This window comes from Saccostrea cucullata, unplaced genomic scaffold (assembly GCF_032062105.1).
Source record: "Saccostrea cucullata isolate Sc308-1 unplaced genomic scaffold, CSIRO_AGI_Scuc_v1 ctg4593, whole genome shotgun sequence".
In the NCBI taxonomy this organism is placed as follows: domain Eukaryota; kingdom Metazoa; phylum Mollusca; class Bivalvia; order Ostreida; family Ostreidae; genus Saccostrea; species Saccostrea cuccullata.
In genome coordinates, this window is record NW_026933573.1 from 14,630 (window position 1) to 38,489 (window position 23,860).

Below are 23,860 nucleotides of genomic sequence, written 5' to 3' on the forward strand. Positions count from 1 at the left end.
GCTACTTTTAATCCAACAGGCTTACCCATCTGCCCAATACCCAAGGGATGTAGATAACACTGATGTTCTATCAGTTAGATCCTCACACTCAAAACTCATTAATTTCTCTCTAATTTGACATGCAATTTTCTGTTATCAAAATTCTTCTTGACCAGTGCTTGATAATTACACTCAAGGGAGAGGTAGGATTTCTCTAACATACATTATATTTGTTATAGATTGCTGTCAAGTATATGCTTAAAAAAATAAGTATTTTCTTTATTTAACACTTTTTTAATAAGAAGAGAGCAATACTCTTACATTATTTGGGATGCTTAAATGAATGGTAAAAAGACACTTTTTTTTTTTAATTTCACTTAAATTAAAGGTCACAGTGACCTTGAAATAGGTCGCGACACACCTTCTACCTAAGATGCATAAACTGGCCAAGTTTGATGATTGTTAGTCTTATAGTTTTCTAGTTATGGGCCGGAAAGGATTTTTCCATATTTGGCTATAACTTCTTAATGAAAGGTCAGAGCGACCTACTTTTTGTGCGCGACACACCTTCTACCCAAGAAGCATCAGATGACAAAGTTTGATAATCCTAGGCCTAATAGTATTAAAGTTATGAGCCGGAAACGAAAAAGCTAACAGACAGACGGATGGACACGAAGCCTATAACATAATATGTCCCGTCTTAAGATGGGCGTATAAAAAGGTGAAAAGTTTAAAGACGGACGGACGACAGACAAAATGTGATCAGAAAAGCTCACTTGGGCCTTTGGCTCAGGTGAGCTAAAAACATGGAAGAGCTTTCCTTGTTTGCTACACAATGAAAGAGTAAAATAATATTTGTGGTTAAAAGGTTTTATAACCCTACTATGTGATATTCATGTATTGTTTAGCATAATTTTCTCATCCTTTCAACAGATAGGGTTTGATGGTCCTTGGCCAGTCACAGTTTGATACAAAGCAGCTGGACATGAAAATCCTAACAGATGGAAAAGCAAAGACAGCTGTGTAAACACTTGATATATGATTTCTGTATTTTGACAGCTTTCAATATCTGTTTATTGTATGTTGTTTGGAGCTGTCAATTTTCATCACCTTTTATTTTTTATACTCCACTCATTTTCTCTCATACATTACTTGAATTCATTTCAACAAAATCTACTCTACTTTTGATAAAAATTAACTTTTGAGTTTTGAAATTCACCAATAAAACAAATCAGAAAACCATTGCCTCAGTCTGACGTGCTTTTTCCTCATAAAAATAGGAAAGCTTTTTCTTCCTCATCAGCAATACAATAGGGATTTCCCTGAACTGATCATAACCTATAAAACTGTCCTCATCTTTATGTCTTACCCCGCGCTTAGCATCCAGCTTAGCCTGACGGGCAGCCTTGCGAGTGGCTTCCACATTCTGAGCAGCTTTCCTCATCACTTTACTGTATGGATTCAGATGGTTCATCACGCGAGGATTCTTCAAAGGATTCTTCTTAAGAACTCTCCTTCTGTTATTGTCTCTTCTGTTGAAAGAAATTTTTCATCAACTCTGAAATGCTTTCTAATCTTTACAGCATACAATTCCACTGTTCAAAGTCATATATAAAATATATCTTTTAATAAATCTTACTTGGGTAACCGTAAAGCAGACTGAATTTCATCACTCTTTAATAATCTTGTTAAATCTGAATTGGTCATCTTGGGTTTAGGTAAGCTGAAATAAAAAAATGGAACAATCACTTTCTATTTCAAAACAACTAAAATCAGTTTTTTTAAACAAACTATTTTAGGACGCAATGTCCTTGTGACTGGGACAAATTACAAGTTGAAAATTGGCTAAGTCTTTTTTTTTTATGAAGTTGGAAGTTTCATTATTAATTCATATCATTTCACTGTGACTTCACAATGAGGTACTTTCCAGAGGGTTTGGGTCTTCATTTGAATGGACTTGAATTCTATTCACCCAGAGATGCTTTGTGGCAAGTTTTGTAAAAGCAAGAACCTTGTGGTTTTGCAGGAGGAGATAAAATAGGGAAAACAGAGAACATATTTGATCAGAAAACCTTTAGGCCTCTGACTCAGGTACAAGTGACCTAAAATACCCAAAATACTGAACAAATTTCCATTTTTGAACAAAATCAAAATAAAATTGCAAAAGGAATGCTCTTAACAGACTGGCTTACTTGTAATCTTTTTTCTCTGCAGCCAGTTTCTTCCATGTACCATACAATTTATCCAATTTACTGAAAGCTGACTCAGTCCAGATACAGAATCTTCCTACATGACCACCAGGAGCAATCTTTAGTAGGTTTAGGCGAGATACATTTATGAGGGTTATGCCTGAAAAATACGTTCTTTATGAAAACAAAATTATGAATTTAGAAGTAACTGCCTATGTATAAAAGCTGGCAAGTTCAGAATACAGATGCCTATGTTGTGATCACAGTTTTTCAGAAACACGGACCAAAGGCAATTCATCATTAGCAGCTGTGCTCTCTACTTCAAATAAACTTCCTTTAAAGGATTTTAAAGGAAATCTTACCAGGGATATTTCTGAATGCCCTACAGATTCCATTATCAGAGTTGTATATAACAAGGGGGCCTCTCTTCTGAATTCTTCGTCTGTTCCTCATTTTACCTTTGCCAGCTCTAAATCGTTTGGATTTGTACACCTAAAAGAAACAATGTACATTTTAAATGTCTTCAATGAAAGCATTTTCACTCGCCAAGGGATTCTGATCCACTGCTCTTCATATTCCTTTTATACAGCAGGGGTTCAAATTTTTTTTTGTCATGGTCAAGTCCAGGACTTAAAGAGTAAATTTTAGGCAAGTCCGAGGAAGAAATTTCAGAGTCCATATTTACATGTACCTATACATCATTAAATTTATGTTACTTATAATTTATTTTCATTTATTGCATTGAATGAATAAAGACTACATGCATTAATATATGTTTTATTTTTCCTCCATAAACTGTCATATAGTCATACATGAATATTTTAACACTGATAGATTATTGGTACATTACAATAACTTTTACAAATACTCACAACTGAATAAACCATCTGTTACAATAAATAGAAATTAGAATGTGCTGTAAGTCACAGCTATGATTCATTGACTGTCGTTCCTTTTTTAGCATTACTGCTGGTAAAACCGAAATTTAACAAACTCATTGCCGTTTGTCATGTAGGAGGAAACATGAGGAATTGCGTAAAAGCAAGAGTCTAACCGCAACGGAAAATAAAAAGACGGATTGTATTTTCGAAACGTTCGTAATGTTTTATGGGTATTTTAACGCCCACAAACCCACATTTTTACTTAATACAGTTGAGAATTTGCTTTATTTTTAGCTTTACGATCATTTTTTTTAACTTAAAAAAAAAAGATAAACAAGAAACATAGCCAAGTCCCAGGACTTTCGCGAATTCTAAATGCCGAGTCCGGATCCGGAATTTGTTAGTCCGGGACGTCGGGCTTGAGGAATTTTGAACCCCTGATACAGTATAGGTGACATCAAAAGTTGGGTCTCTTATTTCCAAGAGTTTTGACTGGATTGATATCATTCAACTAATTAGCAGGTGCTTTTGTCAAGGATGATATTTTCATTGAATTAACATACAGTGTATATCTTAACTCTAGAATCTCGGAAATGAAAAACATGAGTAAACAATGATCTATAAGACATGCTATTCTATAAAAAGCAATTGCTTTATTGTAGAAATTAGAATGTAACATGACTTTTGACAAGCTAGTTTAAATGCATCAATTTTTTTTTTTTTTTTTTTTACATGAAAGTAACAACGAATTATCCAATAAAAATATCTGCCAAGTTCAGACTAATAATGCCTTAGTTGTGATCACAGGTAGTCAGAAACACGGACCAAAGGCAAATCATCATTAGCAGCTACATGAACCTACTATTTATTAGGAACTGCTAGTGTTGAAGATCATAATCAACTGACAGCATTAAGTCAACTCTTATTGACAAATTATTGGCCAAAAATTAAATTAGTATAAAACTGTGCATTCATGCATATGCAAGTAGGATTTATAGCCATTTGAAACTGGACCTGCTTTCAAGACTTATCATTTTAGTCAGCCATAAAATATAGATTAGATGCAGCATCCTAAGGCCAAAGTTTTTATTTTTTTTGGTTTACGATTTTTTGACACAAAAATATGCGTTGGGCGGTCGAAAAATAAAAATAAAAATAATTTGGAACCTTGACATATTTTTTTCTCCAGTAGCATTGAAATGTATGCAGATGCCTTGTTACTGTTCATGGTTTTCATTCTTCTGACTTTCAAGTCCATGTTTCCATAATAGACACATTGCAAGGGTAAAATTAAGTGAATCTGCTATTCTCTGGTCAACCTTTCCACATATGAAAAAGGTTTTGGAAACTCTGAAAGTCATGGACTGCTTTCACAACAAACTTTTACCTTAAGATATGTGTGTCCAGGGACCAATAATTTATTAACCAAGACCCAAAATTTAAGGAGACATATATCTCCATCAAAGAAATTTAGGGAGAAGTTTTGAAATTTAGGGAGATTTCTTGGAGCGTATGTGGCACACATTAATCGTTATAAAACTATTTCATTGTTTATGAATTACAAACATTTCAATAATTTTTCTGTATAAACATTGTATGTAAAATGATTTAATAAGAGAAAAAGAATCTTAAAAGAAATTTCCCCCAATTACAAGGTATATAAATATCTAGAAAAAATTAATAAAACAACATTGACATTAAATAAAATTTACTACTATGTGTACTACAAGTATTATTTAGAGAACTCGACAGGTTCTGTATCGTAGATACAAATTTGGGGGCAGACGAGTGCGAAAGCACGAGTCTCCGCCCCCAAATTTGTATCTACGATACAGAACCTGTCGAGTTCTCTAAATGATTTGTGACACGATCAATCAAAAATAGCTCCGCCCACTTTATAACTTTGCAGCGTCCAAACTTCCGCCAGAGTTCTGTAGATGAGGCCCCGACGGGGAGTACGAATCCGCAGTATATATATTTCCACGGAAAACGTAAAATTCGGTCAGATATGTTTTGACAATTTAAGGGGGTAGACGTAATCGAGTGATAGTCAGTCTTAATGGATAAATTGGAGGATTTAACCGTAATTGTTGGGATCTATTGTTATAATTGTAGATGGAGATTTATCATAATTTATTTCAGGGATCTTAAAATCCCGGTTTAACTAGATTTACAAAAACAGGATTTACAGAAAATTCTTCGATGGACTTTGATGTCACGGATTTTTATTTTCAAATTGAATTGCGACATTAAAATGAAGTGAAAGAGACGTGTGGCTGTCGTCAGCGAGAAGGATTTTTTCCGTGATAGCGAATTTTCCGTTTCGTGTGGATTGTTGAAAATTAGGTACAGAGGATGTTTTCCGTTATTGCGATTTTTCTTTTTACTTTCGATCGAAATTACGTGTAGATTCTGTGTGGAATAAGTTTTAAAAAGTGATTTAGAAATTTTGACATTCTTCATTCTCAGGAAAATACCGGGTATTTGTTAAAAATTAATAATAGGAAAACATCAGTATTTATTATGTGTACGTGCTAGCTTTGCTAAATTGAATCAGATTTATTTTTAGACCGTGCTGTATTTTAGATACAGAATAGTTGGCAAATGCAATGCTGTAAACAAGGCTAATGCAGAACGGAAAGTAGCTCCGCCCACCACAGTCCCGTTCTGTATTGCTAATACAGAACAGTAAACTTCAAAGAAAAACACCGCTATCGTGTCACAATTAAAATGTAAAAGTTTCTTATCAGATAAATTGTTTATCAAACATTTTTTTTTTTCATTTCTTACATAGTAGCACAACCTTAAACTTCTAAAATTTCTCTTCTCATTAGATTTCCAGACTTCTCATTAGATTTCCAGACTTATGGCATAGTCATAATTTTGTTAATTTCTCTTCAAACTTTGTTTTAAATATAGAATTCATTTTCTAATAAAAGTTTTGACGCACTTCTGCATACCGATTGAACTACACTTATGTTTATCGGATCCGATGTGTGACTTCTTAAGAAATTAATAACTTCACAATTTAACAGTAAAAATATGTCTGTATTCACAGCATGAATTAATCATGTGACAATAAAAAGATCTAAAATCTTCTCCAACATCTTTGGCATGACATCGATAGCTGTCCAGCTGTTTTGCGTCTTGTGTATAACTTGTAACGATGGACTTTTTCATACCCGGAAGTGTAAAATCTAGAGGGGTTCCGACGGAGTATTCGATGCATTGGTCATTAATAGTACAGAAACAGTCTGTAAGCGAGTCGCCCCCTAGGTTGGTCCTTGTGCTGTCCCGCCATGTGGTTTGACAATCTGTGTTGTAAATTATAACCAGAAGTCTCTGTCGAGACTGTAGCTCTACTGGTTTGTACTTATTAAAAACCATTGCACTTTTTTATGTATCTTTGTGTAGTCTACTTGTGTGCCAACTTATTTTGAAATCAAACTAGAACTGTAGAAGGAGTAGCGTTTTTAAGGAATTTCACAGAAAATTCTATTTTTAGTAACCATGGTAATACCGTTAATCAAAATCAGAAACCGATGCACTATTCTATGTATCTTAGTGTAGTCTACTTGTGTGCCAAGTTATATTGAAATCAGACCAAAACTGTAGAAGGAGTAGCGTTTTAAAGGAATTTCACAGAAAATTCTATTTTTAGTAACCATGGCAACACCGTTCATCGAAATCAAAAACCGATGCACTATTCTATGTATCTTAGTGTAGTCTACTTGTGTGCCAAGTTATATTGAAATCAGACTAAAACTGTAGAAGGAGTAGCGTTTTAAAGGAATTTCACAGAAAATTCTATTCTTAGTAACCATGGCAACACCGTTCATCGAAATTAAAAACCAATGCACTATTCTATGTTTCTTAGTGTAGTCTACTTGTGTGCCAAGTTATATTGAAATCAGACCAAAACTGTAGAAGGAGTAGCGTTTTTAAAGAATTTCACAGAAAATTCTATTCTTAGTAACCATGGCAACATCGTTCATCGAAATCAAAAACCGATACACAGAATTATGTATCTTAGTGTGACCTACTTGTGTGCCAAGTTATATTGAAATCAGACCAAAACTGTAGAAGGAGTAGCATTTTTAAGGAATTTCACAGAAAATTCTATTTTTAGTAACCATGGCAACACCGTTCATCGAAATCAAAAACCGATGCACTATTCTACGTATCTTAGTGTAGTCTACTTGTGTGCCAAGTTATATTGAAATCAGACCAAAACTGTAGAAGGAGTAGCATTTTTAAGGAATTTCACAGAAAATTCTATTTTTAGTAACCATGGCAACACCGTTCATCGAAATCAAAAACCGATGCACTATTCTATGTATCTTAGTGTAGTCTACTTGTGTGCCAAGTTATATTGAAATCAGACCAAAACTGTAGAAGGAGTAGCGTTTTAAAGGAATTTCACAGAAAATTCTATTTTTAGTAACCATGGCAACACCATTCATCGAAATCAAAAACTGATGCACTATTCTATGTATCTTAGTGTAGTCTACTTGTGTGCCAAGTTATATTGAAATCAGACCAAAACTGTAGAAGGAGTAGTGTTTTTAAGGAATTTCACAGAAAATTCTATTTTTAGTAACCATGGCAACATCGTTCATCGAAATCAAAAACCGATGCACTATTCTATGTTTCTTAGTGTAGTCTACTTGTGTGCCAAGTTATATTGAAATCAGACCAAAACTGTAGAAGGAGTAGCGTTTTTAAAGAATTTCACAGAAAATTCTATTTTTAGTAACCATGGCAACACCGTTCATCGAAATCAAAAACCGATGCACTATTCTATGTATCTTAATGTAGTCTACTTGTGTGCCAAGTAATATTGAAATCAGACTAAAATTGTAGGAGGAGTAGCGTTTTGAAAAATTGTTTACAGACAGACGGACAGACAGACAGACAGACGGACGGACGCCGGACGCATTACTATCGCATAAGCTCTTCTGGTCTCTGACCAGTAGAGCTAAAAACTGTCGTTTGGTAAAGAAAATTTCGGATTAAGAGTCCAGTTTCTAGAGTCAGACACATTATTTTTATTTTTGTAAATAGGGAAAAATAGGGTCGGCGGAATCGTAAACCAAGAGAAAAAAAAACTTTGGCCTAAGCATGTTATTTAGTACAGCGCATAGATAGATGCAGCATCTATGTAACCCTGGTCCAGATTAAGTCGTAATTTTTGGGGAATGGAACTGCTCTTGAAATTTTAACCTGGGACACCTTAATCTTATGTAAAAGTGAACTAGAATATAATGTGTGTAGGGGATTTCATTCAATGTTTATTTATTTTACCTTCTGAATATCACTCCATGCTTTCAATCTTTTTAGGAGAGCGACAGCTTCCTTTGTCTTTTTGAACTCCTCTACTTTATCACTCACCACCAAGGGGACCTCTGGGATCTCCTCAATTCTGTGACCTACAAAAATACAGTGTTCAACAATTATTTCCTCAATTCTGTGACCTACAAAAATAAAGTTCAACAATTGTTTTGTCAATTCTGTGACCTACAAAAATACAGTGCTCAACAATGAATTTTTCTTCAAGTATTAGTAATAAGGCTACTTTTAATAACATTTTTATACTTGACCTGTCTTATATCTAGTAGCCTTGACCAGATTAGCTTTAAAACCACATTAGATTGTATTATAAAACAAATTTTTTCCCATCTTTTTACTCGCTACAAAAGGTAGTTTTTTTTTACTCATTAGGAAGATTTACAATGACACTAGTGTGCACTTTTAATAAAGATAAATATTGTGAAGTCTTCTTGTGAACCAAGTCTTGCTGAAAAGGACCAGAACTGTCAGAAGAGCAGTGTTTTGAAATGGTTTCAAAGAAATTCCTTTTTTAGCAACCATGGGAATATCATGTAAAAATCAGAAACTGATACATATTTAAGTAAAGTCTATTTGTGTGTTAAGACTTATTAAAATTGAACCAAAAATTGGTATCAACATCTTTAATATGTATCACACTATCACATACTTATAATACGGCACTTTCATTATAACCCCTGCTTGAAAAGCGGGAGGGTATATAGTGATCAAGATGTCCGTCCATTACGCTTTGGGGTACCCATCTCTTATCCGCAACTCCTCTTATATCACTGAGTGAAATTTACTGAGACTTTCACAAAATCTTTGTTACCAAGTGCCATTGTACATTTCCTATCTTATTTTTTTCACCAGAAACATATTTCAGGTTTCCCATTCCCAATGTTTTATTGATACTATACTGTAGGGCTGGGACGATATATCAAGATATTGATACTGTAAAACGAGAAAATTTGGCGCATACATATTTTAGCGCAAACTCAAGTGAGAATGCATTAGCGCAAATAAATTTTAGCGCTTGCACTTGTCAGTAAAATATATACATTTGATATTTTTTTTTTTTATCCACACCCGTATTTGATTTTTGGTTAGTCAAGCACCGAAACACATTAGTACTCCCGTATATCTGTAAACATTCGTTAACTTTACCGCGGTACGTGTTGCTATCATATGGACATGGCACAATGTTAAATATTAATTTTATATCTATTTTCTATTAAGAGAAATGGAGTATTTACTCATTTAAAATCATATTAAAACAAAGCATGCAGCGACAGAAAATTACTTCGATAAAACGGTAATCCTAATCAGGTATTGTCTGCAAGCTCAATCGCCATGCTTGGTTGCATTGTTTACCTCGAGGCGATAGATGATTGACACGCCGAGAAGCCAAACTTTGAAGGTGCTAATGATAATAATCGTTTAACAACTACTGGGGTAACAATAGTTTAATTGAATTATAATTTGGCAGAACTTTCTGTCTTCCGAACATGTGCAGTACTAGTGTATATAAAATCCAATGACCCTTGGACATTACGTAATCGCGCGTTCCGGTTTACGTGTACTTATGCAAAAGCTTTGAACACACACAAAAAATGATATTTAGAAATCCTTTAGCGCACAATAAATTTTAGCGCTCAGGGGCTCTTGCGCCAAAGGCGCTAAAATTAGTAGTGCGCCAAATATTCTCGTTTTACAGTATATCGAGATATATTTGAGGACGATACGCATATTGATACATATGAAGAAATATCTAATGATTTCTGTTTTTCTTTGTTAATTTACATTTGGGGTTTAACATTAGTGTTTCAGAATCGGAGGAAAAATACTATCGATTATCGAATCGAATCGGACGCACCATTTCGATTCATAATCGAAAATAATCGGACATTTCTCATGTTTTTTTTTTTTAGATCATGAAAGGCCCAGTATTGTGTTGTTGATAAGAATTAACAACACGTAGGCCAATATTTCAGTTTTAATGAATCTGCTGATTTTCTATCATTATTAAAGGAAAGGATAATTACACTTGTTTTAATATCAAAGAAAAAAATATTAATAATATTTAATTATTAAACTGATATAAACTTGATAGGCAATTGTCTTTCATTTTTTTTTTAATAACATCTATCATGTTTATAATTAAACCATTGAACAGTTTAAAATATTGATTAAAGTTTTCTTTATTTTTAAGAGATCATAATTTCATTAAAATTTTATTCCTATAGAAAAAGAAAAGAAACAAAACTTAGTTGTCTACCTTCAAAAATGTTCACATTTGAGTGGGTATATGCACAATAAAAATAACATACTAAAATCTTTTGAATTCTTTATATATAATAAAAATCAGTAGCTTTGTGTTTAACTTCTCACTGACCTCTTAATATTTAAACTCTAAAAAAAAAAAAAAGTAACACACAAAATGCGAGTGGAAAGTAGAAAATATCGTTTCATGTGAGAACAGAGGAAATTCAGGTTAAAAGACGATTTTTGTGCTCTTATGGCTTTATTTCGTCCTCAGTTCTTTTGCTGCCTGTGTGAATGTGTGAATGATGTCTTGCATTAATGGAAGGGAATTTTATTTAGAGTTATCAATAATTGTGACTTTCAAAGCATGTTTACGAATTATTCATTGACACATTTAAATGCTCTAGCTGTTTAGTCAGACGGCGATTGGGAACTTGTGTGCACATGCATGGAAGATGCATAAAAATAATCAAAGTATCATCTTTGTACAAAAGAAAAAAAGGTACACTACACGAAAAAAGATAATTTATATTAAGATTTAGCACTATATGTTTCAAGTAGCTATACATATAGCGACAATCGATTTTGCTGTTAAGCTATCGATTGTCGGCATCGCCAAGCTTCCAACGACGATTTTTCGATCGTCGGCGACTATCGCTGAATCACTATTTAACATATAAAATAAATAAGCTAAATATAAACATATATATACAGATATGAAATAAATAATAATGAACACCACTTCAGTAAAATATTTTTGTTTTACAACATATAAACAACTATTTTCAATAAATTATTATTTGTAAAGAAATAATTTGTTTATTTCATTGCAAAAAAAGATTTTGTAAGCAAATAAACATATCATGATACATATCGTATCGTGGCTCAAATATCGTGATACGTATCGATATAGAAAAAGTTGTATCGTCCCAGCCCTACTACACTGCAATTTTTTCAATGATATTGAAGGGTGCCTATCTCTTATCCGCAAATCCCCCTTTACTACTGAATAAAGAACTGACTCTTATATGGGTCTCCCAGAGCCAAACATGGACTTTGTCATTTTAATGATATATGAGGCAGGGGGTATCATATAGTGAGCTCTATGCTCAAAGTACTTCTAGTTTAATTCATTTTGTGTGGTTGTTTCTGGGAGTTCCCTTTCATATAATTATATTTCACTCTTAAACGTAAAATGCTTTCAACAATAAAAAGAGGTTTTTAGGTATGCATTCTTACCAAGATTTAGTTTGGAGTATTAATTATTGGCAATCCTGAATTCAACTTGCTCAGGTAGTGGCAATAAACTTTTTCGTGGTGTCATTTCACTTTTCTTGTTTCTAGTATAACATTGATGAATTACTTCTACATTACATCACTTTCTAGATCAGTTACTTTGGCACTGATTCTTTCCATTTGCTCTGGGAAAGGTAGCCCTGAGCTCTTGAATTCTTTCAATCAGTAGGGCTGTATCAATATATCAATTGTAGTCGGAAAATAGCGGATATTCAAGAATCATATCATATTGAAACTTAATTTCCAATACGTATTGGGCAGACATTTTTTCTTTTAATTCTGTGAAAATGATGGAAAATTCAATCACTAAAGATTATATTTAACTTTTTTGAATTAAAACTGACCAATAATTATATAATCATTACTGAAATAGCACATTTTATATAATTATTACAAAATACATACAGGTAACTTTCAATACCTCGAAGTGCGCGGGACCGATGAAAAACTTTGAGAGATCAAGAGTTCGAGTTTTCAAGAGTCCGGAATTTTCGGGGTTTATTTGACAGGTTTTAAAATTAGTCTTACCGGATGTAATGATTTTCATGCAGTGCTAACATTTCAAACGTGGTTTTTATAAAACAATGTTATGTTTTCTTATTTTAGATGAATGTTTATTAAACTGAGTAAAGCAAAAACTGTACATTGTCAGTTCATGTTTATTTATTTATTCTTTATCATACGCACATCATATACTTCGCATTCATTAAATGAATACATTTTACCAGCGTCCCCTGCTGTGGTACATAGCATTGTGACTTTTCCAAACACGTGCATTGAACTAAGTTCTGTAAGTATTTGTCCAACAATAGTCGTTATATTGATGTTGAGGCTGTTTCTGAAATTTCATATTTCGTTAAACTTTGACACTGATTCGAAATAAAAATTAATTATGTGTGTCGTCTTGTAATCTGCAAACACAATTTTTCAGTTACACTGCGTTTTTAAATTATCGTAATACAGTCAATGATAATTATTTTAATAGCATATAGGCATCATAAGATTAATTATAAATCAATTATCACCTTGCAGTATTAGTGTCATCTGAATAAACATCCCGTTTCACGAGACCCACGTCTTCTGCCTGGGGCTTTTAAATGTCCAGGTAAAGTTGCTAATTAGGTAAATTTGTATACACATAGCCACTTCGAGGTATCGAGGGTAAATTTCAATAGAATATGCATAGCGGGACTGCATTTTGACTTCGAGGGATCAAGGGTTTCGTGAGATCAAGAGTTCGAGAAATCAAGAGTAAATTTGCTTAGTTATATAGGGGAAAAAATCGGAGACTCACTTCGAGCGATCAAGAACTTCGAGAGATGGAAGTTCGAGCCATCAAGAGTTACCTGTAGATAATCTTATTTTAACATGTTGATTTCACAGTCATTAAGTTTCCATTTGAAGTAATATTTGTAATGATTTTGAGGCATGAACTTTGAAATGGGGTTATAATACATTTAGTTTTTATGATGTTCATGCATTAAATGATTTTGTATGACTTTTTTGATGGACTTGATCAAGAATCCAATATAACGCATATCGCTTTAAAAAATATTGTACTGTATCGTATCAAAACTGCATTGAAATAAGCCAAATACAAAGATATTCAGTATCAGACTTTGCCATTTGTTTAAATCAGAGGATCTCAGAAACACGGACCAAAGGCAATCATCACATACTGATATTTGACACACATAAGGCAAATCATTTTTACCTTTAGACATAACAATAGCTGGAATTCCTGTGGCAGCTATGGCAGAGCAGATGGCATATCGTTTCTGGTTGACATTGATTCTTCTGTGCCAGCGTCTCCAGGTTCTAGTCGGGGCAAACATTCTACCACCTCGGCACATGTTTCCAAAGGCTCCCTGACCAGACCTGTGAGTACCACCCCCCCTCACACGAGGAATACGGGCCACAGCTCTTCCTGTTCCCCAAGACTCGGCAGATGTCTGGTGACCTATGTAAAATTTTATTTGCTTAGTAGTATGCCATTAACATCTGTAAATAATTTTTCCCCCCTCCAATTCCTATTATTTTTTTTCCCCTCCAATTCCCAGTCCTGGATTTTTTTCTAATTTGTTAGAATTTGCAGTTTTAATATCATTTGTCAATTAATCTAAATTTCAAGAAAACAATAGGAGTAAGTACAAATATATTCAAATTTTACATCACACCCGTAAAGTTTGCCTCTTTTTTTAAAAATAATTTTTTCACATTTCCTACCTGCTTTTTCACTGACAGCATATGGCTGTCTGGCATTCTTCCTCATCTGAGAATGAACGAAGATAACAATGTCTGGTCTGATTGGGGCTCGGAACACTGCCGGCAGAGTGACATTGTTCTTAGTGGTCTCCCCTTTGTCTCCATAAACACTTATAAGTGGCCTTGCTGCCTGAAAAGATATCCTCATCATTATTCTTAAGATCCAAAAAAACAACAACACAAAATCAGACTCAATAGTTGGGATGTTCAGATAATAACAGTAAAATACGAAAGAAAACATTTTTTTAATTAACCGAATCTAATTTTGAAAATATGAAATGCAGCAAATTTAAAGTAACCCATATAGAATTTAATTTACCCATACTTTGTGTTCAATTATGTCAAAATTTGGATTGAGCACCACCCTACCCTACAAATGAATGTAGTAATGTACCTAATTTAAGTGCTTCTTTGAACCAGAAGCAGTTCTTGAATGGCTTCCACCAACGAGATTTGTTGTTTTTAAAATTGACTGCACTTAAAATGAAAGTAAAACAATTTACAGTCAACTCATACACAAACCGAGTCGTACACAAAAAGTCAACTCGTACGCAAATCAGAAGCCAACTCAAACTAATATCATTCGTACATAGGTTTTCCTATGTGATTTAAGGTATAGTTTTCCTCAGTGTACAAAAATTGAGGAGTCAACTCATACACAAAGGTTTTTCTTGTACATTTTAATCTATATTATGCCTCTAAATTTACCTATACCATATGTGCAGATGGATTTTTTTCCCAAAAGATTTTTGAATTTCCTGTTACTGTAAAACGAGAATATTTGGCGCACTACTAATTTTAGCGCCTTTGGCACAAGAGCCCCTGAACGCTAAAATTTATTGTGCGCAAATGGATTTCGAATTTTAAATATTTCAAAGCTTTTACGAGTATTTTTACATAAGTACATGTAAACAGGAACACACGATTACGTAATGTCGAAGGGTCGTTGGGTTTTATATACACACTAGCAGTGCACATGGTAGGAAGACAAAGTTCTGCCAAATTATAATTTCATTAAACTATTGTTACCCTGGTAGTTGTTATCCGATTCTTATCATTAGCACTTTCAGAGTTTGGCTTCTCGGCATATCAATCATCTATTGCCTCGAGGTAAACAATGCAATCAAGCATGGCAATTAATCTTGCACACAGGTTATGATTACCATTTATCCAAGAAACTTTCTATCAACGCATGTATTGTTTTAATAAGAATTAAATGCGTAAATCCTCCATTTCTTTTATTTAATAAAATAAAAATAAAATGAATTATAACAATGTGCCACATCCATGTTATTGCAACACCAAGGTAAAGTTAACGATTGTTTACTTATATATGGGGGATTAACCAAAAAAGTCAAACACAGTGTGGATAAAAAGACAAAATATCACATTTTATATATTTAAATGACAAGCGCAAGCCCTAAAATTTATTTGCGCCAATGCATTCCCACTTGCATTTGCGCTAAATTTTCTCGTTTAACAGTATCAGATCTGAGGTGTCAACTCTTTACACATTTTTGTTATATAAATATTTATTTGATACATAAATGAGAAGTCCATTTTTTGATCCTGTGGATTTAATTTTATATCTTAAACGACATAATCAATTTGATTAAATTTGATTTCTAATCGTTAAATATAACCACAACAATATTGTAATACGTAAATTTTACATTTTACATTTTAAAAATAGTCTTACTTCATGCAAGTAATATATAGATATAAACATAATACATTTCAAAAGTTTAAAATTTTACGGCACCATAACATATAGTTTTATTTCCTATATAGCTTGTAACACAAGCTTTGATTGGTTACAAAGTCGGGTGTAAAATTCCGTACACCCAACTTCAGCCGGGGGTAAAAAACATGACGTCACAATGCATAGTTTCTCTATGATAAAAAGCAAATAATATGATGTCACTATATACATTGAAATATATAGTAAATCTTATATCGATAGCTTGATACACAGTTTTTTAAAGAATTATTTGGGTACATAGGAAATAAATTCATTATCCAGGTCCAATCAAGGGTAATTTACCCCGGGTTGTATTCCATACACCCTTCAGCCTCAGGGTGTATGGAATAAAACCCAGGGTAAATCCCCGTACACCCTTGATTGAACCTGGATAACTAATAATATATATCGAGTAGATAAGTAAATGCGATCGAAATAGATCGTAAGATTTTAATGGTGTATCGTATCCAATTTCCATAAACACTGATAAAACTATCAAATTTAAAAAAGGGGTACTACTAAACGGAGTATGCTAGAGTACAATAGAGTACTTCAGAGTATGCTAGAAAAATCTAGTAGTGAGACGATCCACCAGTGCACAGTATTCACTTTGACAATCTACGGATCGATTCATCTAATTAGTATCACGATACCTGACTACACTTTTTTTTTAATTTCCAAAAATGTCTGGACTTTAGAATTCGAAATTTTTAGTCCTTTAGACTGTATCATCAAGATGTTTCAACAAACAGAAATAAAGTACAAACATCTTGGTGATACAGAACAAAATATAAGGTCAAAACCTGACGCCCGATTATGTTTTATTAACAAAACCCAATGGCAGTAACTCAGGTGTATTTTGAGTCAAGAAACTTGAATTCACAGTTCATTTGTTGAATTAGTTTATATTCATACACTGTTTATGTTCCATGCTAAAAAAATATCTAGTTTTATTTGGTTATTTACTCCGCTACAAAATGTAGTGCGTTGCTACAAAATGTAGTGCGTTGCATAAAGTGAAAATAGAATAAATCGTAATACTGTGAAGCCTTTAAAGTGTAAAACAAACAACTTTTTAAAAGGAATAACCATCTGATGGGTATTAGAAAAGATAGAGGGGGTGGAGGGTGGGTGCTGAGCAACATTAACTGCAATTTTATGCGATATATGATATATAAGCGTTTAACATTTATGGATTACGTTAGGTGACCTGTGGTCTCCCTATGATTTTATTCCATGTAACGTTATAGTACACATCAGTAGGGGACAACTGTAAGGTGAACAGAGAACAAGTAATAATGTACATCAGAAGGAGGACCAGAGGTCACCTTATATTGTACATCAGTAGGGGGACATCAGTAGGGAGAGCAAAGGTCACCTTATATAGTACATAAGTAGGGGGACCAGAGGTCACCTTAAACTGTACATCAGTAGGGGAACAAGAGGACACCTTATTTGTACATCAGTAGGAGGACATCAGAGGACACCTAATATTGTACAGCAGTAAGAGGACCAGTGTGTCACCTTATATAATACATCATTAGGTTGACCAAAAGTCACCATATACTGTAGATCAGAAGGGTACATCAGTAGGGGGACCAGAGGGCACCTTATACTGTACATCAGTAGGGGGACTAGAGGGCATTTTGAATTCTCCATATGTAGGGGGACCAGAAGACACCTTATATTGTACATAAGTAGGGGACAACAGAAAGGGGGGCAGAGAACACCTTATAATCTACATCAGTAGGGGGACCAGAGGTCACCTTTAATTCTACATATGTAGAGGGACCAGAGGTCACCTTAAATTGTACGTCAGTGGGGGGACCAGAGGTCATCTTATACTGTACAACAGTAGGGGACATCATTAGGAGAGCAGAGGTCACCTTATATTGTACATAAGAAGGAGGACCAGAGGTCACCTTATATTGTACAGCAGTAGGGGGACCAGAGGTCACCTTAAATTGTACATCAATAGGGGGACCAGGAGTCACTTTATATTGTACATCATTTGGGGGACCAGAGGCAACCTTATATTGTACATCAGCTGTAGTAGGGGGACCAGAGGTCACCTTAAATTGTACATCAGTAGGGGGACCAGAGGTCACATAATACTGTACATCAGTAGGGGGAGCAGAGGTCACCTTTAATTCTACATATGTAGGGGGACCAGAGGTCACCTTATATTGTACATCAGTAGGGGACAACAGTAAGGGGACCAGAGAACAGCTTATATTGTACATCATTAGTGGGACCAGAGGTCACCTTATATCCTACATCAATAGGGGGACCAGGAATCACCTTATATTGCACATCAGTCGAGGGACCAGAGGCAACCTTATATTGTACATTAGCTAAAGTAGGGGGAACAGAGGTCACCTTATATTGTGGGACAACAGAAAGGGGGCCAGATAACACCTTATATTCTACATCAGTAGGGGGACCAGAGGTCACCTTTAATTCTACATATGTAGGGGGACCAGAGGTCACCTTAAATTGTACGTCAGTGGGGGGACCAGAGGTCACCTTATACTGTACATCAGTAGGGGACATCATTAGGAGGTCACCTTACCTTATGTTGTACATCAGTAGAAGGAGGACCAGAGGTCACCTTATATTGTACAACAGTAGGGGGACCAGAGGTAACCTTATATTGTACATCAGCTGTAGTAGGGGGACCAGAGGTCACCTTAAATTGTACATCAGTAGGGGGACCAGAGGTCACCTAAAACTGTACATCAGTAGGGGGAGCAAAGGTCGCCTTTATTTCTACATATGTAGGGGGACCAGAGGTCACCTTGTATTGTACACCAATAGGGGACAACAGTAAGGGGACCAGAGAACAGCTTATATTGTACATCATTAGTGGGACCAGAGGTCACCTTATATCCTACATCAATAAGGGGACCAGGAATCACCTTATATTGTACATAATATTGGGGACCAGAGGCAACCTTATATTGTACATTAGCTAAAGTAGGGGGACCAGAGGTCACCTTATATTGTACATCAGTAAGGGGGACCAAAGGTCACCTTATATTGTACATCAGTAGGTCACCTTAAATTATACATCAGTAGGGGGACCAGAGGTCACCTTATACTGTACATCAGTAGTGGACATCAGAAAGAGAGCAGAGGTTACCTTTAATTCTACATTTTTAGGGGGACCAGAGGTCACTTTATACTGTACATCAGTTGGGGGACTAGAGGTAACCTTACATTGTATATCAGTAGGGGGACCAGGAGTCACCTTCTATTGTACATCAGTTGGGGGACTCCAGTCAACCTGGTGACCTCTGTACATCAGTAGCGGGACTAAAGGGCACCTTATATACTTTTGTAGTGGACATCAGTAGTAGAGCAGAGGTCACCTTTAATTCTACATATGTAGGGGGACCAGAGGTCACCTATACTGTACATCAGTTGTGGGACTAGAGGTAACCTTATATTGTATATCAGTAGGGGGACCAGGAGTCACCTTATATTGCACATCAGTAGGGGGACCAGGGGTCACCTTATATTTTACATCATTAGGGGGACCAGGAGTAACCTTATATTGTACATCAGTTGGGGGACTCGAGTCAACCTTATATTGTACATTAGCTATAGTAGGGGGACCAGATGTCACCTTATTTTGTACATCAGTAGGGGACATCAGAAGGGGGAGCAGAGGTCACCTTATATTGTACATAAGAAGGGGGACCAGAGGTCACCTTATATTGTACATCAGTAGGGGAACCAGAGGACACCTAATATTACACTTTAGATCAATAGGGGGACCAGAGGGCACCTTATATTGTACATCAGAAGGGGAACCAGAGGACACCTAATATTACACTTTAGATCAATAGGGGGACCAGAGGGCACCTTATATTTTACATCAGTAGGGGGACTAGAGGTCACCTTATATTGTATATCAATAGGGGGACCAGAGGTAACCTTATATTGTACATCAGTAGGGGGAAAAGAGGACACCATATATCGTACATTGGTAGGGGGACTAGGGGTCACCTTATATTTTACATCAGTAGGGGGACTAGATGACACATTATAATGTACATCAGTAGGGGGACTAGAGTGCACCTTATACTGTACATCAGTAGGGGGACCAGAGGACACTTTATATTGTACATCAGTAGGGGGACCAGACACCTAATATTACACTTTAGATCAATAAGGGGACCAGAGGGCACCTTATAGTAGGGGACATCAGTAGGGGGACTAGAGGTCACCTTATATTGTATATCAATAGGGGGACTAGAGGTAACCTTATATTGTATATCAGTAGGGGGACTAGAGGACACCATATATCGTACATTGGTAGGGGCACTAGGGTTCACCTTATTTTGTATATCAGTAGGGGGACCAGAGGACACCTTATATTGTACATCAGTTGTTGAACCAGGGGACATCTTTTATTGTACACCAGTAGGGAGACCTGGGGACATCTTATATTGTACATGAGTAGGGGGACCAGGGGTCACCTTATATAGTACATCAGTAAGGGGAAGAGAGGTCACTTTATATTGATCATCAGCAGTTGTACCAGGGTTCATCTTATATTGTACATCAGTAGGGGGACCATAGGACTTCTCATATTGTACAACAGCAGTGTGACCAGGGTACATCTTATATTGTTCATAAGTTGGGGACATCAGTAGGGGGACCAGAGGACACCTTATATTATTCATCAGTAGGGGGACCAGGGGTTTCTTACTTTGTACACCAGTAGGGTGACCAGAGGTCACCTTATATTGTACATCAGTAATGGGACCATAGGACACCTTTTATGTACATCAGTAGGGGGAACAGAGGTCACCTCATATTGTACAAAAGTAGGGAACATCAGTAGGGGGGCCAGGGGTCACCTTATATAGTACAACAGAAGGGGGCCAGGGGTTACCTCATATTGTACAACAGTAGGGGGACGAAAGGACACCCTTATATTGTACATCAGTAGGTGATAACAGTAGGGGGACCGGAGGTCACCTTTTATTGTACATCAGTAGGGAGACAGAGCCTTCAGTTCAGTTTTAACGTTCGTTACTGGGTGGACGAGAAGTAAACTAATGTTGTACAATAATAAGTTGACCAAAGGTCACCTTATATGTTATTTCATTATGGAGACTTATGGTCATCTTTATATTGTACAACAGAAAGGGGACCATAGGTCACCTTATACTGTACAAAAGCAGACGTCAGATTATATTGTACATCATAAGGGGAAACAGAGGTCACCTTATACATCAATAGGGGGTCAGAGGTCACCCTATGTTGTAGATCAGTATGAGGACCTTAGGTCACTCTATATTTTACATCACAAGGGGGACCAGAGGTCACATTGTATTGTACATAAATAAGGAGACCAGTGGTCCATTTTGTCGTACATTTTTAAAGAAATCAGACATAAAAAATATTATATGAATGCAGAGAGATAAAGCATCAACGATTCTAGACTTGTCTTAACCAACAGACACCTAAAAAGAAAACAAGGGCGGACCAGTGGGTACAGATAAAATGCATATTAACGCGATGTTCACTTAAGAACACGACAAGAGGCCTATGGATCTTATAGGTCATTTGAACATCTTGTAAAACTTAAAAACTTTCATTTCAAATAAGCGGTAATAATTAGCAATAATTAGTAGTGCTCATTGACCACAAAAACCCTCATCCTGAGGTCATACATTTCACAATTTTGAAAAAAAGGACCATTGTTCATAAAAAAAGTTGGTTTATACCAAAGAACAAATTTCAAAGCATTAATTCAATTACAGTATTGTCTACAAATGACACGGTACCCATGAGCCAGGGGCCTTGAAATTTATAATTCTGGAAGACACTCCCTTGCTTATCATAACTATATGTAGTTAGTTTAATTAATATCCAGGAGCAGAGAGGAAGATTTTTTTAAAGAATTAAGGAGGCTGGGGGACAACAAATTAACCACAAATTAACCATCAGTTTTAACTTATTTTTTAGATACGGTATCATAAGCTGTCAACTATCATTTGGCAAAGTGTATATCTTTATATGGAGCTCTTCTTTTAAAGGAGATCAAAATAGTCTGAAAATGGCTGCCACCCCTCATGATTATAAACTTTACAGTTTATATAGCCCCAGCGTAACACCGGAACCCCTGACCTTTGGGTCACAAATTTCAAAACTTTGGAGAGAATACTCTTCCTCATCACAACTTTGCATGTAGTTAGTTTGTTTAATATCCAGGGGCAGAGGGAAATATTTTCAAAGAATAAATACATTTCATAATTATTATTATTGTCGTTATGGGTATTTCCTGTGTGAACAGAATGGTGGATCAGTATGGTTTTTATGTCACGTGACATGGTCATATAAATAGCAGGTGCGTGCTTAAAAAGTTACTCTACCGCTCGTACAGAACGTGTAAGGAATGGAAACCAGTAAATTAGGCACACACATATATATGTATGCATATATGTATTATTTAATGATTAAAAATAACGTGTGTTGAAATGAATACAAATGTGTTAAATTTGTAATAAACGTTCTGACGAGCAGCATTCCATACACGTATATGAGTTGATTATTCTTTCAATACAGAATAAAAAGTATAATTAATTTATATCCGGACAGAAGAAGTGAGAGAGATTATAAATTAATATAAATGTTATAGCCCTGTCCTAACCCCAGGGCCCCTGACCCTGGGACAATGAATTTCACAATTTTGGTATGGAGTCAATGCTTATAATAATTACCGGTATGCCAACAGTTCGACGGCTTGATGTTAACGAGTAAAGAAGATTTTTAAAGATTTTATCAATTGTAGTAATTACGCCCAAACATTCTTGCCTTAGGGGGTGGAGGGCAGGGACCATGAATTAAAAAAAAATTCCCTTTCACCCATAGATGCTTTATGCCAAAATACAGAGAAAAGCTGAAAATGTTCAAATGTTAACGCACAATGCACAGCGCACGACGCCAAAAAAAAAAAACTGATAGCAATAAGTCACATGCGTTGATTCAGATGACCAAATAAGGAGTCCTTTGGTCTCAATATTTATGTAAAATATTAGGTGTCGTCTGGTCTCCCTGTTGACTTACAATATAATATTATATGATGACCTTTGGTCTTCTTATTGATGTAAAATATAAAGTGTCTTCGGTTTCTTCATTGTCGTTCGAAATAGTGTTATCATTAGTTTTTAATGATGTACAATATAATGTGACCTCTTATTCCCCTACTGATGTACAAATTACGAGGGCTGTTCAATAAATAATGTCCTGAACTGTATGACATACAATAATAAGCTTGAATTTATAACAATTGATGTGACTACTTTTCATCACCCATTTTAATTTGAGAAGCTGGAAAACAAGGGTATGTGAGACACTGCATTAAAAATGAATTGTAAAGAATCAGTAAACTAAAGTAAAATGAAATCGTCCATTAAAGCTGCTGTAAAATTTGTTAAGAATCCCAAAGAAATACTCACTGAAATACGTAAAAATTTACTGAAATCAATGTTTGTTTAATAGACAATTGAGCAGGTGGATTTCACTGATAAAATGTATATAATGGGCATCAAAAATGAATACCATACTTGCAAACAAAATTAAACAAATAATGTACTGTTTGCCAAATTTCAACAAATAATCACTGATGTGGTCCCCTTACTGATGTACAATACAAGGTGACATCTGGTCCCCCTTCTGATGTACAATATGAGGTCACCACTGGAGTTTTATGAAGAGACTTACTTTTACAATCGACTACTGACTTTTACAATTTCAACAATGACTTACTCCATTACTTAAAATGTAAAAGTCAGCTGTCTAATGTAAAAGTAAGTCTCTTCATAAAACTCCATTAGTCCTCCTACTGATGTATAATATAAGGTGACCTCTGGTCCCCTTACTGGTCCCCTACTGATGTA

General features: G+C 35.3%; 1 protein-coding gene and 1 non-coding gene across 2 annotated transcripts; both read right to left on the reverse strand.

The window, feature by feature from the left end:
* Positions 1 to 1,195: 1,195 nt before the first annotated feature.
* Positions 1,196 to 14,354, reverse strand: LOC134238680 (large ribosomal subunit protein uL4-like). Its single transcript, XM_062720799.1, has 7 exons — positions 14,165 to 14,354; positions 13,653 to 13,898; positions 8,354 to 8,478; positions 2,531 to 2,660; positions 2,172 to 2,328; positions 1,619 to 1,702; positions 1,196 to 1,511 (listed from the first exon to the last, which is right to left on the reverse strand). The coding sequence occupies exons 1-7, from the start codon at positions 14,352 to 14,354 to the stop codon at positions 1,211 to 1,213; spliced, it is 1,233 nt and encodes a 410-aa protein (XP_062576783.1). The 3' UTR covers positions 1,196 to 1,210.
* On the reverse strand, positions 13,547 to 13,618 carry LOC134238683 (small nucleolar RNA SNORD18). The gene has a single exon (XR_009986066.1). It is a non-coding gene; the product is annotated as a small nucleolar RNA SNORD18 (small nucleolar RNA).
* Positions 14,355 to 23,860: the final 9,506 nt, after the last annotated feature.

Bases quoted from the DNA above. Each gene is read 5' to 3' on its own strand.
- LOC134238680 (XM_062720799.1), bottom strand. From the start codon at position 14,354: ATGATGAGGATATCTTTTCAGGCAGCAAGGCCACTTATAAGTGTTTAT. The intron at 8,479-13,652 runs GTAAAAATGATT...GTATTTTTGTAG, and splicing joins AGCTATTGTTATGTCTAAAG to GTCACAGAATTGAGGAGATC. The intron at 2,329-2,530 runs GTAAGATTTCCT...CGTATTTTTCAG, and splicing joins GGCATTCAGAAATATCCCTG to GCATAACCCTCATAAATGTA.